This window comes from Oncorhynchus masou, chromosome 19, assembly GCF_036934945.1.
Source record: "Oncorhynchus masou masou isolate Uvic2021 chromosome 19, UVic_Omas_1.1, whole genome shotgun sequence".
In the NCBI taxonomy this organism is placed as follows: Eukaryota; Metazoa; Chordata; class Actinopteri; order Salmoniformes; family Salmonidae; genus Oncorhynchus; species Oncorhynchus masou.
The window spans coordinates 21,381,932-21,399,428 of NC_088230.1; the positions used below are offsets into that span (position 1 = coordinate 21,381,932).

General features: G+C 42.8%; 2 protein-coding genes across 2 annotated transcripts; both read left to right on the forward strand.

Annotated features, from left to right (window-relative positions):
* Positions 1-259: 259 nt before the first annotated feature.
* LOC135505994 (nephrocan-like) lies at positions 260-3,991 on the forward strand. The gene is made up of 3 exons (XM_064925313.1): positions 260-954; positions 1,181-2,082; positions 2,407-3,991. The coding sequence occupies exons 1-3, from the start codon at positions 754-756 to the stop codon at positions 2,810-2,812; spliced, it is 1,509 nt and encodes a 502-aa protein (XP_064781385.1). The 5' UTR covers positions 260-753; the 3' UTR covers positions 2,813-3,991.
* A 1,138-nt stretch (positions 3,992-5,129) lies between these two features.
* LOC135505996 (dehydrodolichyl diphosphate synthase complex subunit nus1-like) lies at positions 5,130-16,729 on the forward strand. The gene is made up of 5 exons (XM_064925315.1): positions 5,130-5,690; positions 7,358-7,492; positions 12,611-12,763; positions 13,676-13,775; positions 15,576-16,729. The coding sequence occupies exons 1-5, from the start codon at positions 5,324-5,326 to the stop codon at positions 15,664-15,666; spliced, it is 846 nt and encodes a 281-aa protein (XP_064781387.1). The 5' UTR covers positions 5,130-5,323; the 3' UTR covers positions 15,667-16,729.
* Positions 16,730-17,497: the final 768 nt, after the last annotated feature.

Consider the following 17,497-nt stretch of genomic DNA (forward strand, 5'->3'; position numbering starts at 1 on the left):
CCACTCCCTGTGTCTAAACTATCTTGTTGGAGAGTGTAAACATTTCTTATGTCATTGTAGGCATGGTGTGAGTGGCTATGCAGACAGTATTACATATTTTACATAGCTACTTTTTGCATTAAATAAATTAATTTTAATTGTATTTGCTAACCTCTTATCTCACACCATTGTTGTTGGGATAATCAGACAAATATTTTATTTATTTAACGTTCATGAGAGATAAATATACATTCCCCGTGTGGCACTACAGAAGGCAATCCTTCAGTTAAAAGACAAGCGGTCGTTGTTCATTAATCTGTATTAAATGTTACTAATAATATATGCCATTTAGCCTTCACTTTTATCCAAAGCGACTTAGTCACAAGTGCATGCAGTAATCAGGGTTAAGGTAGTTCATCTAACATATCTTAAAACATAACATGTAAATATATGGCAACTCCTTCAAGACAGTGGCAGACAGAGTATTCAAATAGACAGAGGAGGAAATTGTATTTGTTTAACTGAATGGGTTGTAAATGGTTTATCAGCAAGTTTCTCACGTCCGCAAACAGAAGGGCTATCTATTACTGTTTGTGTCAGTTCCTTGTCGGTGTCAAATGTTGTTTTTTAACCAAGATAAACATCTCTGCCATTGTTCCAAATGAAACAGAGCACCTACTCTCTCCCACATAATCCTTGCTGAGGTATTTAAACCCCAGAGCAAGAGGGAGTGCTGTTCTTTTTTACTGAGATGCCCAACTAGGCTGAGTGTTCATGATGTGGTTTCTCATGATCTTGCTGGCAAGTATTACATTGCATACTCTCGTGTGCATCTGTAGCAATGTCTGTCCAAAGAAGTGTGTGTGTGATAGTGCAAAGTCAGTGCAGTGTTTCAGGTTGCAGTCTTTTCCCACTGGAATCACTAAAGATGTGAGGAAACTAAACCTGGGATACAACCACATCAAGCAACTAAAGGTAAGAGTGGAATTGCTTATTTGATAATAACCATTGATAATCAGTGACATTGGTAACAATATATTCACTATCAAACCATTTTCAGACCTTTCATCTTAGCAATCTTGTAATTAATCCTTAGAAATCAGTTTGATTTAAGCACTACTGAGTGATGATTTACTTCTGATTGTTTGTATAATGGTACACATTAGTTCATATCTTCTCCTGATATGTTTGTCTTTTCCAGGGTAGAGACATATCTGGCCTGACAGAGCTGGAGGAAGTGATCATTTCATCCTGTGGAGTAGAGGTGGTGGAGGCCAATGCTCTCAGGGCTCAGGGGCTACTAAGAAGCCTGGATCTACAGAAGAATAAACTGCATCAGATCCCCCGTGGTCTCCCACCCAGCCTGGAGACCCTCAACGTGGGCCACAACAGGATCACAGGCCTCCAGGAGTCTGTCTTTGAGGGGCTGAAGAAACTACGCCTGCTTGATCTTCAGAACAACCAGATCACCAACCTGCGTTCCAACACCCTCTCCACCCTGAAGAAGTTGGAGTGCCTTTACCTGGATGGAAATCAAATTGAGACAGTTCAAGGTGCTCTGAGACTCCCCCAACTGAATCTGTTGAGCTTGGGGAACAACAAGATCCCCTGTTTTCCCTCATCCTTTTTCACACCACTACAGTCCTTGACGACACTGCGTTTACCAGGGAACCTCCTATCAAGAGTCCCACTCGATCTCCCTCACGCCCTGTCCTACCTGAACTTGGACAGGAACCAAATACGAGCACTGAGAAACCGCGAGATGGGCCAACTCCGCAACCTCACGTCTCTGTCTGCGTCCTACAATAGGTTGGTTTCTGTGGATGGTGGCCTTCGCTTGCCCAACCTCACAGTGCTGGAACTGCCAGGAAACCAGCTGAGGGTGCTGCCCAGTAGACTGAGCCCCAAACTGGAAAAACTGGACTGCAGACAGAACTCCATTCAGGAAGTCACCTTCCAGCACCTGTCTGGGATGAAACAGCTGAAGCATCTCTTCCTAGAGAATAACACCATCTGGAACTTTGAAGCTAATGCTCTGAGGAACAGCGTTCACATAACCAACCTGGCTCTGGAACAGAATCTCCTCTCCTCTATTCCAGACGGGTATGTATTTCATCCCTTTGATATGGTGCTTTATTAGCATGTTTTAGACTAACATTTGGGATCATATTGATGAATTCATGACATACATTATAGATGTGTTGTACATTCAATTGAGTATTACTCATTTGTACAATAATCTTTGTACAATACATCGGTAGAATAGCGGCCTAACCACATTGTAGGTCTTTGGTTAAACATATTTGAGTATAAAACCACAAGATGATAGATAAACACATCTTAACTGTAGATCCAGGTGACTCCTTTGGCCTTTTGGTAAGAGCAGACACCACTGTCCACTGTTCTGTTAACATGTCTCTCTGGCAGGCTTCCAGAGAGTCTGATCCGCCTGGACTTGAAAGGGAACCGCATCGAGGCCGTCCAGGAGCAGGAGCTGAGATCCCTGAAGCGCCTGCAGGTGTTGAACTTGAGGAGAAACAAGCTGACCTCCCTCCCCCAGATCACCCTGGATCTGCTTCCACGGCTGAGGACCGTCTACCTAGATGGGAACCCCTGGAACTGCAGCTGTGAGCTCCTGGGGGTCAAGAGGACCCTGCTGGCCAGGAGGGTGGAGATCCCTAAAGAGCTGTGTAACGATGTGAGTGCGCCGGGGGACAGCTGGAGAGCGTACCTGATGGCCCAGGACAGATGTGAGGAGTACTTCATGGAAACCGCCCCTGAGGACCAAGTGGAGCAGACAGACACTGAGGAGTATTATGACTATGATTCGTAGATGGAGATAAATGTAGCAGGGGAATTTCATGTTTATCTGAACATACTGGGTATTTTGAATGTTTTAACATTTTACTGTAGTTTGGCAATTAATACTAAGGAAGTTACCTTTAGCTGTATAGTCAATAGAAAAACATTAAACTACTGTATTAACAAACAGCTATTGCAATATACATTGGTAAATAGGTATATGTAGAATATACCTTAAATACCTAATGTATAATAACATAATAATAAATAAACAAGTTTCATTACAGTTTTAATTTACTTGGCACAAACAGTTGCAAATAATCTGCTATAGGATAAACCATGTAATTACTTTTGTGTGTGTTTGTTTTGTTCTGAATTTAATTGCCATCTTAGTTGATACTGTAAAAAAGTGTTATGCACACTTTGCAAAAACAAAAGACAAATAAATACTAGCTATGACCTGCACGGTTTCCAAATCAGTTTAAACCTAACCCTAACCTTAAGCCTAACTTTAACCACACTGCTAGCCTTATTCCTAACTCTAACCTTAAATTAAGCACAAACAGCAAATGTTTTGCTTTCATGTTTGTTAATGAATGTTTACAATATAGCCAATTGTGACATTGTGGATGTGGTAACTAGTGGACACCTCTAGGTTCTGACAAAAAGAACAACCAGAGTATCTCTGCATGCGTTTGAGGGGACGGGCGGACGGGAAGTGGGGTGATGGCGGAAGTGGATGCTGAGTTTGAATCCAGTAGTGCTTCGAGCAAATTTGGTGAAGACGAATGTTCTGCATGGACCACAGTAGTATCAACAACTAGAACAAAAAATGAAAATGTCAAAAATGTCAGTGGATAATATGTGTGAACGATAATGAATCTCTTCTTATTGGGATAACTTTGAGTAAGGATGCATATGTGGGAAACCCATTTGAGGGGTCGAAGATTTTAATGCAAGGGCTTGGAAAAGTGGAGTCTGTCAGAGTGGTCTTATTAATTGTATTTCTGAAGAACAGGGGAAGATTGCAGTGGGCCTCAAGAGAATCCAGACAACAGAAGTGTTGTGTTTGAATTTGAGTAGAGCACCTGTCAAAGGAGTCATCTCAGGGGCGATGAAGATCATTCCTGGTGTGGTTGGTGCCCTGCGTCTCACCCACTGGAAGAACGTCTGTCGGTCCTGTTGTTTTTTGATAAAGAGCAAATACCTACGCATGTGAAGCTTGGTTATGTAAGATAGGCTGTACGAGCTTTCGTCTCCAAACCACTGCAGTGTAAGAATTGTAAAGGATTTGGCCATGTTTCAAGTGTATGCAGACAGAACAGGATACTGAAAAAAATGTGTGTAGAAGTACGACAGTGTTGCAATTGTGGTGGGGATCATGATCCTGAGTTACTGGAGTGCCCTTTAAGGGTGAAAGGAGAATGAGGTGGCAAAAGCTAGAGCGGTCAATCACATCTCCTATGCGGAGGCGATTAAAATCATTGAGTGACTAGTGATGCTAGTACATATATGGTAGTGGATACACCACAGCCTGTAGTAAATGTTTGCTGCCAGACAAAATATTACTGTGTGTTAAAAATGTGGATTTTGTTGTGTTCATTAACACATTTATAAACTGTACAGCACAAGTCTCAAAGAAGTCTATGAAACTGGACATTATTGTGGCTGCGGCAGAAAAGTTTGGGGGATTTAAGGATTTTACATCTGAAGACTTGCAAGGGCTATTGGCGCCAGAAGACCCGCCCTTCCAGATTCGCCTTGAGCCTGTGTAGGTGTAACAGATTTAGCTTCCCTCCCTCTCCTTGCCCCGAAACAGGGACCCTCTGCACACATCAACAACGGCCCCCCACGAAACATCATTACCTATCGTTCCATAAAAGCCGCGGCCCTTGCAGAGCAAGGGAAACAACTACTTCAACGTCTCAGAGCGAGTGACGTCATTGATTGTAACGCTATAAGCGCGCTCCCGGCTAACTAGCTAGCCATTTCACACCGGTTACATAGGGATCCGATCTGGTTTATTTTTTTAACATAAAGTTTGTTTGATTTATTATTATTTTTTGGGTAATTTGTTCAGTTTGGGGGGGGGATCCTGTTTCCATCCCGCATAATAGGTGGCGGGATGCACATTAAATTGTGTGATCGACCCTGGGTTTATAAGCGCGGATATCGACTCTGCGGCTTGAGCATGCTTTTGCCGCACAGTCGATAGCGCGCTGGACTTCGGGCTGGAAGGTCGAGGGATCGAGACCTGCTCTCTGCCTGTCTCATTTACATAGAAGAAAAAAAACAACCCTACGTAGATCTCGCGTGATTTCATATTTGATGAATCGTCCAATCAGTGAGCTACGTGTATCCTTCGGGTTCAGAGGGTAAAGGTTGTATGAAGATGGCAGCCGTGTAAACTGAGGTGTTGGCAGTAAACTAAATGGCTCACAGGAGTAGATTAGTGTGCATCCATATTTAGACATGAAATGCAGAGCTCGATAGATACCTGATAATTATTCAATTTCGAGATTTTGTCAAGGAGGGCGGCATAATGGCAATAGTGTACGAGTTCGTGTGGCAGGTTCTACATGTCCTTCTCCACATTCATAGAACGCTTATCACTTGGTTCCGAATCCGACTTCGGAATTGGAATGGGCGACTGTGGTCACGAGCCTTAACAGCGCTTATTGTGCCGATGGCTCTCTCATTTCCTAACCAAAAAAATATTGTCCCAGCACCCGGTAAACGCGTTGGTCGTCGGTATCGCTGGGGGGCGGATGGGAAATCTCTGGAGAAGCTGCCTTACCATATCGGTTTATTGATAGCGGAAGAGGAGCCACGGTACACAGATATAGCCAACCTTGTGGTGTGGTGCATGGCAGTCGGCATATCTTATGTCAGTGTGTACGATAATTACGGTAAGATAATTTAATTTCTTCGTTATTTTATTTATATTAAATGACACCAGGAATTGTTGCTAAATACAGCACCACCAGACAGTCACGTGCGCTGCAGTGCAGACCCTTGCCAGCCAGCCATATTTAGATTGGCTTGTACTCAGCGATTGTTGAACTTTCCTATTCATGGTACTTTGTTAGTTGCCTTGGATAACTGTTACCTAGCTATCTATTATCAATTCTGATAGTCAAATATCTTTACCCAGCCTTCCATAATTTGTGCCATATCTGCTTAGGCCTCAAGTGCCTTGTTGCTATTATAAACAGGTTACCCACATAATTACAGCAGTACAATTTAATGTTTTGTTATTACCAGTAAATAAAATAATGTTTTGTCACACTGTTGTATATGGTCTGATCTACAACGGTTGTCGGCCAATCAGCATTCAGGGCTCCAACCACCCAGTTTTTTTATTGGGGCGGCAGGGTAGCCTAGTGGTTAGAGCGTTGGACTAGTAACCGGAAGGTTGCGAGTTCAAACCCCCGAGCTGACAAGGTACACATCTGTCGTTCTCCCTGAACAGGCAGTTAACCCACTGTTCCCAGGCCGTCATTGAAAATAAGAATTTGTTCTTAACTGACTTGCCTGGTTAAATAAAGGTAAAAGAAATAGAAGTTCTTTGGGCCCTGCCCTCATTCCCAAATGGCATGTCTTGCCGTTAAAGAAACCGCTAGAGTGTGATAGAAAATAAACTATCAACTGTAACATTGTTGTATAGCTAGATTAGAGGATATGATTTCAACTAGTGGAGTCCCGACTCTCAATAGGCTTTCAAGATTTGACCTGTGGCATTTTCACCTATTCTCTGAGCCTAGAGGGAATTGGCTTAACTGAAGGTTACACACACACAGTATTTCTGTTCTTGCTTCCTGAGTGGCGCAGCGGTCTAAGGCACTGCATCGCATCGCAGTGCAAGAGGTGTCACTACAGTCCCTGGTTCGAATCCAGGCTGAATCACATCCGGCTGTGATTGGGAGTCCCATAGGGCGGCGCTCAATTGGCCCAGCGTCGTCCGGGTTTGGCCGATGTAGGTCGTCATGGTAAATAAGAATTTGTTCTTAACTGACTTGCCTATTTAAATAAAAACCACACAGCCACTCTTACTGGGTCATGCTAGTTTGAAAATATTGTTTACGCCTTGAGTGCCTTCTCAGTGGTGTGGTTCCTCAATGTCTGCTGACTTGTGTCATCAGTCTCTCACAGCCAAATCTGGCACATGATTCATTATTCCCCCCTAATTACTAGACTTATTATAATATTATGTTCATTTTAGGTATCAGTTTTGAAAGGTTGCAAATCTCCTTGTTTTTTCGTCTTTCAGTTAAGTATGGATGTGCCCAATGTTCCTAACCCCCAGTGAGAGGTTGAAACTCCCACCTCCTCCCAACAGATAACATTTCCATTTTGGTTGGTCATGGCTAGAAGGGATCCAGCTTTTGTGAAATTAATGTCAAAAGTAGATTTTCTTTTATTTATTTTAGCAAACCTTTACCTAATTATCCTAACCTGCTATGTTAATTCTCCTAAACTGCTGCATAAGTTTTCCTAACCTGCTACAAAAAGTAACATCTGACATTAATTTGACTAAAGATGGACCCCTTCTAGCCATGACCCTTTTGGTTCCCAGGTGTCTTCAGGAGGAACAACTCAAGACTGATGGATGAGATCCTGAAGCAGCAGCAGGAGCTCCTAGATCTAGAAGGCTCCAAGCAGCTCTGTGTGGAGTTCCTTAACAATGGCACTGATAAACAGGACCAACAAGGTGAGACACTTGAACACTGAACAGCAGGGGCTGTATGCATCTCCGATTAGGAGTGCTGGTCTAAATCGGCATTCCACAAAAAAAATAAAAAAATACACACAAACAACCCCCCAGTCTAAGGAAGCTGGCATAATGCTAATCGCGAGCTAAATGCCAAACGTTAACTCTAATACAGGTTGCTACCAGTGGTGGTGTAGATCAGAATGTTTGTTCAAGGGAATATTCTGAATCAACTGAGCAGTAGGATTCATATAGGCCTAATATAAGCTATATCCATCAATTTAATAATCTATTTTTCTGGTGCGCTGAAATGTTATGTGGTGCTCCTAACTTTTCAAAATTAGGAGCACCAGTACTACCAATAAAACATATTCATTTAGAGCCCCGAGCGCCAGAGCAAAAACTAAAATGTCCACCCCTTTCGGTCCCCGGGACTAGGATTGACAAACACTGCACAAAACTGATCTTAAATCAGCACTCCTACACCTAACTCAACGCTTGATACATATGGCCCCTCAACAGACATCTGCAACAATGGGACATGCCCTGTGGTTTCTCTGCTATTCTCCGTCCTTACTCCTGTACTATGCCATAATCGGGTTAAACCAGAAGAACTTGATGGGCTACAACCAAGAAGAGAAGAGGCATTCAGAATTCTGCCACATGTAGTATGAATAATCAATTCAATTCTATTGGATACTAAATAATATATGAAACCCTTTAGGGCAATTTAGATTGCAAGGCTTAATTGGAGTAATATTCACAATTCATCATAACTTATTGAATGAATTTTGAAACGGATTATGAAAATTATAGTTAACTATTTTTTAGATGGATTCCAATTACACCAGGCTTGAAAGCATGATTGCATCATCTGTGGCATTTGTTTATTGAAGAGCATGTGGACTGCAGCCAGCCTGTATTGACTGATTAAGATAAATTCTATTGTGTAGTCTTACTGGCAGTCTGCTGTTGGCAACTACATTATCTCTTGAGCAAGTCGATCTGTTATTACACACGGTCACACACACACAGACCGTATAGAGTAGTAAAGGAACACAACCCAGAACAATTCTCTTCAAGGAATTCTTGTTTTTCCTGTTCATAGAAACTATAATTCACTTGTATAACTTACGAATTATAGGATCTCTGTTCTCTTGTTATTAAATTGTTTTGTAACCCATAAATGTCATATTACTATGGACGCCGTTTGGGTCTTTGCGTGTCAAAAAAGATACATGTCATATAACACTATCGTGTCAAATAAGCTTGTTGACCAATCAGGGTCTCAATATGACTGCACGTCACGTAATCAGTAAGCACATTCAAGCATTTTTTGGGTAGTTATGACACATTGATTACACTATCACTCGTATTTCATATGTCACAACGATTCACCTGTTTCATATCGTATGACGCTGGTAAAGTTGTCACGCGCACCTTCTGCTGCCACACGTGCGCAGACACACTTCCCCAAGTTCTGGACAGTGCTGGTCATAAAAAAAAAGAAAAGCTAGCTAGCTGATGGATGCAAACAATGTTCTTTCCCAAAAACATAACAAAATGACAATCTGTTTCAGTAGCTATTGTTAGCTAGCTAACTATCTAGGCTAGGTGTCATCTAAAATACCCATAATATAATAATAATAATATATAAGACAATTCTTATATGCTGACCAGACCATGTTGATTTTTGTCCGTCCACTCAAGACACGCAGGTTGAAATATCAAAACGAACTCTGAAACGACAGGTCGAAAAGCATTAAACATTTATGGCAATTTAGCTAATTTGTCCTGGGATATAAACATTGACTTGTTATTTTACCTGAAATGCACAAGGCCCTCTACTAGAAACGGACTCGGTTTACCCTTTGATCTGTGGATTAATTGTTGGAGTAATCTCTCCTCCTTCAGGCTTCTTCTTCTTTGGACTTGATATGTTGTTTGCCAACCAACTTTAAGGTGCATTACCACTACCGACTGGATCATCATTCAATCACCCACATGGGTATATGCTCCTTAAAACCAATGAGAAGATGGCACGTGGGTATATGCTCCTAAAAACCAGTTCGAGATGTTATTGCGAGGGCTTGTGCTTCTAGTTCCAACCGTGCAGCAATATCTAACAATTCCACAACAAATACCTAATACACACATCTAAGTAAAGTGATGAAATAAGAATATATAAATATATGGATGAGCAATGTCAGTGCGGATAGGCTAAGATGCAATAGATAGTATAGAATACAGTATTTACATATGAGATGAGTAATGCAAGATATGTAAACATTTATTAAAGTGGGCAATGATTTCAAGTCTCTGTGCTAGTGACGATTGTTTAACAATCCACTATAATTGAGAATTTCAATAAGCATTTTTCTACGGCTGGCCATGTTTTCCACCTGGCTACCCCTACCCCGGCCAACAGCACTGCACCCCCCCACAGCAACTCGCCCAAGCCTTCCCCATTTCTCCTTCTCCCAAATCCAGTCAGCGGATGTTCTGAAAGAGCTGCAAAATCTGGACCCCTACAAATCAGCCGGGCCGAAATTGTTGCCACCCCTATTACTAGCCTGTTCAACCTCTCTTTCGTGTCGTCTGAGATTCCCAAAGATTGGAAAGCAGCTGAGGTCATCCCCTTCTTCAAAGGGGGGGACACTCTTGACCCAAACTGCTACAGACCTATATCTATATTACACGGTCTTTCTAAGGTCTTTGAAAGCCACGTCAACAAACAGATTACCGACCATTTCGAATCCCACCATACCTTCTCCGCTATGCAATCTGGTTTCAGAGCTGGTCATGGGTGCACCTCAGCCACGGTCAAGGTCCTAAACGATATCTTAACCACCATCGATAAGAAACTATACTGTGCAGCCGTATTCATTGACCTGGCCAAGGTTTCGACTCTGTCAATCACCACATCCTCATCGGCAGACTCGACAGCCTTGGTTTCTCAAATGATTGCCTCGCTGGTTCACCAACTACTTCTCAGAGTTCAGTGTGTCTAATCGGAGGGTCTGTTGTCCGGGCCTCTGGCAGCCTCTATGGGGGTGCCACAGGGTTCAATTCTTGGACCAACTCTCTTCTCTGTATACATCAATGATGTCGCTCTTGCTGCTGGTGAGCCTCTGATCCACCTTTACGCAGACGACACCATTCTGTATACTTCTGGCCCTTCTTTGGAAACTGTGTTAACAACCCTCCAGGCGAGCTTCAATGCCATACAACTCTCCTTCCGTGGCCTCCAATTGCTCTTAAATACAAGTAAAACTAAATGCATGATCTTCAACCGATCGCTGCCTGCCCTCCTGTCCAACATCACTACTCTGGACGGTTCTGTTTTAGAATATGTGGACAACTACAAATACCTAGGTGTCTGGTTAGACTGTAAACTCTCCTTCCAGACTCGCATCAAACATATCCAATCCAAAGTTAAATCTAGAACTGGCTTCTTATTTCGCAACAAAGCATCCTTCACTCATGCTGCCAAACATACCCTTGTAAAACTGACCATCCTACCAATCCTCCAATACCCTACTCAATAAATTGGATGCAGTCTATCACAGTGCCATCCGTTTTGTCACCAAAGCCCCATATACTACCCACCACTGCGACCTGTACGCTCTCGTTGGCTGGCTCTCGCTTCATACTCGTCGCCAAACCCACTGGCTCCATGTCATCTACAAGACCCTGCTAGGTAAAGTCTCCCCTTATCTCAGCTCGCTGGTCACCTTAGCAGCACCCACCTGTAGCACGCGCTCCAGCAGGTATATATCTCTGGTCACCCCCAAAACCAATTCTTTCTTTGGCTGCCTCTCCTTCCAGTTCTCTGCTGCCAATGACTGGAACAAACTACAAAAATCTCTGAAACTGGAAACACTTATCTCTCTCACTAGCTTTAAGCACCAACTGTCAGAGCAGCTCACAGATACTGCACCTGTACATAGCCCATCTATAATTTAACCCAAACAACTACCCCTTTCCCTACTGTTTTTATTTATTTTGCTCCTTTGCACCCCATTATTTCTATCTCTACTTTGCACATTCTTCCACTGCAAATCAACCATTCCAGTGTTTTACTTGCTATATTGTATTTACTTCGCCACCATGGCCTTTTTTTACCAGGTCGCAATTGTAAATGAGAACTTGTTCTCAACTTGCCTACCTGGTTAAATAAAGGTGAGAGAAGAAAAAAAACAGTCTGATGGCCTTGAGATAGAAGCTGTTTTTCACTCTCTCGGTCCCAGCTTTGATGCACCTGTTCTGACCTCGCCTTCTGAATGAGTTTGCATTGGGGGCATACTTATTTCACTATACAGCCTTACCTATGGATTGTGGATCAATGACATTGGGTATTAGTCTACTCGGTGACACCCAGAGAACATTTGCGTTGTAGCTCTTATTGTGGGAGTCTGAATTGAGCTACATTTATTGTATCAGTCATTCTACTATGTTTATTGAACAGGCTTCCAGAGGAAAAACAATACAACGTGGTTGTTTTGGAGTCTGATAACTCCGAGGAGGACGTTGTGGGGGTACGGAGTAGACTGCTAAAGCTAGCTAGCTACCGCAGAAGTTGCTAATAAAATCTGTATCAAAGATATTCGCAAGCATTTTTGATCCTGATCTTATTTCAAATGCTCACACAAACGTTTTCCTATTTGGTTGAACACATAATGCCTTATTACCAACGCGGTATTGTGAACACGTTGTTCGTGGTGTGTGCTTGTTTGCAGACTTTATTTTTTTGTACAGCTTTGACAGTGCAGCTTTGACAGTGCAGCTTTGACAGTGCAGCTTTGACAGTGCTACTGATCGTAGTGGTGGAGCTTGGCTTGCTCATGCAAATTCAGCACACACAACTTTCTATAATAGAATTGTTTTATTTGACATGTCAAATAGTGTTATTTGACGTGTATAGTTTGACACCCAAAGACCCAAGCGGCGTTCCATATATTATAACAGCAGGTTTATAAAGCAGGCATACCCACCCACTAAGCTTCAGTCAAACAGCTACCATACACGTTTACCATTGATTAGTGTGTGCGTGCGTGCCTGAGTACCGGTATGTGTGTTTGTGGGGCGCATTATGACTGTATTCCTCTGTTTCCACAGTGCTGTCGTGTCAGTCTGTATTGAAGGTGCTGTCTCCAGACGACGGGAAGCTGAGGATCGTGCAGGCAGCACAGCAGCTGTGTAGAGATGTGGAGCAGAGGGAAAAGACATCCAAAGACATTAATGTCACTGTGTTGGACTCCCTACTCAGAGGTGAGGAGGCCCCAAGATCAGCAGGAGGACATGCCGTTGGTTCTTCCTGGTCTTTAGTGTATTGTTATTCATTGACTGGGACCTTTATTTAATTGCTTAATCGTCAGGATAACACCCATAGACATTCTCTTGATCATAACTGTAGTTATCATATACTGTAAATCATCTGATATTAATCTGTGCTGCACTATTACAAGCTGGAGTACAGTCAGTGAAGCTTAGCTCACCAGCTCTCCTTTGGCATGATGTTCAGAGTAGCAATTTCACTCGATTTGAAGCTCAGGAATGATGGAGGACAGAAATTGGGTGAAGGTCAAGGAGCCCCCTGTTAAAGCAGCTCCAACAGTGTTTGATCAAAAGTTGAAGCACTCTGAGCCAGAGCTCCTCTCTCAATGTGGGTTTTTTGACCTGAGCCCTCTGCCCGCCCAGGCTCTGCCCATCGTTAGCCCCTGGCTAAGACTGATCACCCTCACCAGCTGTAAATCACATCACCATTACTTTAGTGGAACACTCACAAATCAAAGCTCTTGTAGAAGGTGATGGATGAGACCAAAGGCAGAAATGTGAACAAACTGATGAGAAAGATGGTCTCCAGACAGAATATAAACTACAGAGGATAGCTGAGTTCACTTCAGTGCAGTTGAGTTGAATCCAATCAAATCCAGTGTAGTGTACAGTGAAGTTATTGTGTGTTTACTTCTCTGGGCCAGTGAGAGCAGCTGTTCATCAGCACAGTCAGTGTATATAAGCTGCTGCTGTAGCTCTCTAACCCCCCCCCCAAAAAAAGAAAAGGCACTTCAGATGGTTATCTCTTAATCTTTTCCACCGTCCTTATGCAAACTAGCCTCTGAAATGCTCTAAACGGTGCACTTCCAGTGATTGGTTGTTCCATTGCTCTGTCTGTATGTGCAGAGTCGAAGAGTACACCAGATCCAGACCTGGTTCTGAAGTTCGGCCCAGTAGAAAGCACCCTGGGATTCCTGCCCTGGCACATCAGACTGACAGAGTTCATGTGAGTATTGTACAGTGTCTGTCTGTGTGCACACGTTCGATAAGGTGACCTCACTCGTGTGGAAGGCTGCTGGGATAGCCGCTGCTCTGAAGAGCTGGACACGAATGACAGAGGTTCCTTTCTTATTCCTCATAACCACTCTGTGTGTGTGTGCGTGCCTTTGCTTTGCCTCCTGAGTAGAATTGATATGGGCCTTCTGTGCTTATCTGTGCAGATTAACTGGTAAACCTGCCTGCTGCCTAATTTGTCTCCTGTCTTGACAGATTGACAAGGCTTTTTAAAACGCTGCTGTGAATCCAGTATAAATCGCAGTGATGTTTTAATGGAAACAGAGAGGAAATGATGCAGTTCAGCCTTCATAAGATGCGACGTTGACAGATGATGCATCACTAACAATTGCAGAAATCCTATTTCTGGACATTAGCTATATTTCCATTAACTGTTCCAGTGATTTAAAATAACAACAATAAAAATAGAAAATCGACAATTGCTTGCTAGGCTACGTTTCCATTTCACTATCTTGTGTTGATAAAGATAGCTGGATGTGATGGCATCATACCGGGGGAAAAAACGAGTGAATAAAAATGTAGTGGTTTAAGTGTTACCTTAACCCATGTAGGCAAATTCTGTATTAATAAGTTGGTGACCTTCTGTATGCCCTCCCACCTATCTGATGTCTCAGGTAGGCATAGAGCCCAGGAAAGCCAGCATGTAGACGATAGAATGTAATAATTGACTAATATTTACTGGATATTGCTTTTGTCGAGTAAAACTGGATCAATGGAAACCTGACTCTAAATGTATTGTTATTTGGCAGTCGTGAAGTTCAGTCAGAATGGCCCACATTATTGAATGTGGATCTTTACAAAGCAACATTTATTTTTCACAAAGACTTTTATTTGCAACATGAGAGAGGACTCTTCTTTGTATCTGTCACATTATGGCATTTGTGAGCACACAGGCTCCATTTTGAAGTTGTCAATTTTCTTCTGCTATTTCCACTTTTTCCATTTTTTTTAAAATGTACATTTTTAAAAACCTTTTATTTAACTAAGCAAATCAGTTAAGAGGATTCTTATTTACAATGACCGCCTAGGAACAGTGAGTTAACGGCCTTGTTCAGGGGGGAACGATCGATTTTTCTTACCTTGTCAGCTTGGGAATTCGATATAGCAACCTTTCGGTTACTGGCCCAACGCTCTAACCACTAGGCTACCTGCCGCCCAAAGAATTGGTTAACAAACTGAAAGGGTGCGTACTGCCACCTACAGTTATGGAATGTTTGCTCACAAGTTTAAATCATTGGCTGAGCCCTTCTGATGACCTGGATGTAATTATGTGCACCTTCCTTAACCTGTAGAAAGTCCCACCCAGTTGAGGACTTTTGCTATTTTTAAGTAGTCAATGGCCCTACCCATGCTTAAACAGGCTTTTGGGCACTAGAGTCCTAATCATTGTCAATGATTTGCAAGGGCATTTTGGGCCTTGACCGCCATCAAACACTAGATGGCCATATAGTGCTGTAACTGCTTTAGACATTAACTCAAGCAGCAGCTTTTGGGAATCACAGGAGATTTTTTTTTTAAGCAGCAATAAAGTATATAATTGTATTTGGAGTACGCCTTTTAACTAATGTAACATGGTGACATTTCTGTTAATCACTTATTGCTTGGTATCTATTTTACCAACATTATTTTATATTCATAGGTTTTACTCTACTGCCCATAGCTACTGCCATCTGAGGTAGGCTAGAAGTGTCTCTGTAGTATATTTCTGTAACATCCTCCCTCTCTCCTGCAGCTCCTTACCCTCCCATGTAGGAGTCTCCTATGAGGACTTATTCAGCGCCTTGCAGCGCTACGCCTCCTGTGAGCAGCGGCTGGGGAAGTGAGTGATTGGCCCCGCCCCTCCAGAGGAAGGGGAAAGACAAGGGTGTGGGGTAGGGGTCCGCCCTAGCCCCTCTTCCTCCCGGGTCTCTGTTTGCAGTACAGGCACTAGAGAACAAGCAGCCAGCCAGACAGTGTACTGCCGCATCACATCTCACCTCCACCCCCGCTCACTCGGACTCACTACTCGGACTCACTGCTCCTCCACAACGTGAAAGGGTCACCAGGCTGCCTCCGTGAGGCATGCTGGGTAGTACGGACCCTGACAAGGTAATGGCACGCACTGAACATCAGCGGGCTTGGAAGAGATCGGCCAATGCCCCCGCATCAGCTGTATTAACGAGGAACCAACATTACCAGAAGGACATTGTTAGCCGTATGGTGTAAATCTAGTGTTGCTTTGCTTCTCTCTCGCTCTCTCTCTGTTTGCTGTAGATCCTGTTGTGCCCCTGAGGTATGAATGAGGATAATGGATCAAGCTTTCTGCTGCTCTGGAAGGGAGCGGTGTGTTGTGAGGAATGTGCCAGGCAGAAAGTTTCATGCTAAACAACATTGCTCTTCAGGTCTCTCCATCTCTGTAAAGGACTGCATGGAGGACCTTGGGGCTTTTCTGGAAATTATACTTCATATAAGTGTGCTTCAAATGTAGCGCTTTATCAATATGGTATGGGAGGATGTGGAACGAGAGCTCTGTGATACGTGAATATACTCTGCATGTTAAGGATGTCTGACTACATGGTTGTACTGTGTCTTCATTCAGAGTTACTATTGGTGGACTGTGTGTCTGCTTTTGTACATGTGTGAAACTCAGCCAGCAAGTTACACTAAACCTACACAAAGTCCAATCTTTGCAATCAATCAGGATGAAAAATAAAGCAGTTGTCTGTATACAATTTCCCCCATGACCAACACTATTTTATTTGGTGTTGTATTACTAGGTTCTCACCCCGTTCTCCATAATATTAAGATTTCTGCATGTTGAGCCTCTTAATCCTCAATGCTGCTGTCTGTTGTTGTTAATCCATGTGAAGATTGACTAACTCTTGTATTAAAGTGTTTTGCTATTTCTTTCATCTCATGAACTTGTTTAAAACCCAGATTCAGTATTTTATTTTCCTTTCTCTCTGGTTAGATGGCATACAGGAGTATTTACACTGTAGGGATATCCTAGATAGAGGACTCTAGTGCCCAAATGCCAATTTTAGCATGGGCAGTGCCATTGAGGACTTCAACCATTTTTGAAGTAGTCAACTGGGTGGGACTTCCTATTGGTTAAGGAAGGATCACATGATACCATTTTGGACTTCAGGAGGGATCTGCCAATTAATTATACTTGTACACAAACATTCCATAACTGCAGGTGGCAGTAAATCACCAACCTGGGCTTTTTTACCTGTTCAAACACTCCAGATGGCCGTATGCATTTCCACCATAATGCTAACTAATTACCTGTGGGACTGAAACTCCCAATTCCTCACTAGCCAGTGGTTGGGTTGTCATAGGAAGGTTAATCAATAAATGTTACTGAAAACCCCATATGCAGTACACCTATATGCTTTGTTTGGGTTGGATTCCCTCAGCGTCTTCTAAAGGTAGACTGAACAGCTGATAATATCTTCCTGCGAGCTAAATTGAACCGATGTAAAAGGTTGATTTATGGAGTTGTCTGATCTTGTTCTCTGCGTGTCCCCTCACATGTAATGTGGTCTATGGTAAGGTGAACAAGTGTTTTACTCCCTGTAATGTATGCACTGAAAGGCCTGCTGGATTTCACCTCAAATGATCAGCTATTGAACAATGGACTGAGTGTGAAGCTGTCGTAACCTTGGATGTGTT

Excerpts from the sequence above, each read along its gene's own strand:
- LOC135505994 (XM_064925313.1), top strand. The coding sequence starts at position 754 with ATGATGTGGTTTCTCATGATCTTGCTGGCAAGTATTACATTGCATACT. Across the intron at positions 955-1,180 it reads ACCACATCAAGCAACTAAAG|GGTAGAGACATATCTGGCCT; the intron begins GTAAGAGTGGAA and ends TGTCTTTTCCAG. Across the intron at positions 2,083-2,406 it reads CTCTCCTCTATTCCAGACGG|GCTTCCAGAGAGTCTGATCC; the intron begins GTATGTATTTCA and ends TCTCTCTGGCAG.
- LOC135505996 (XM_064925315.1), top strand. The coding sequence starts at position 5,324 with ATGGCAATAGTGTACGAGTTCGTGTGGCAGGTTCTACATGTCCTTCTC. Across the intron at positions 7,493-12,610 it reads TGATAAACAGGACCAACAAG|TGCTGTCGTGTCAGTCTGTA; the intron begins GTGAGACACTTG and ends CTGTTTCCACAG. Across the intron at positions 13,776-15,575 it reads ATCAGACTGACAGAGTTCAT|CTCCTTACCCTCCCATGTAG; the intron begins GTGAGTATTGTA and ends TCTCTCCTGCAG.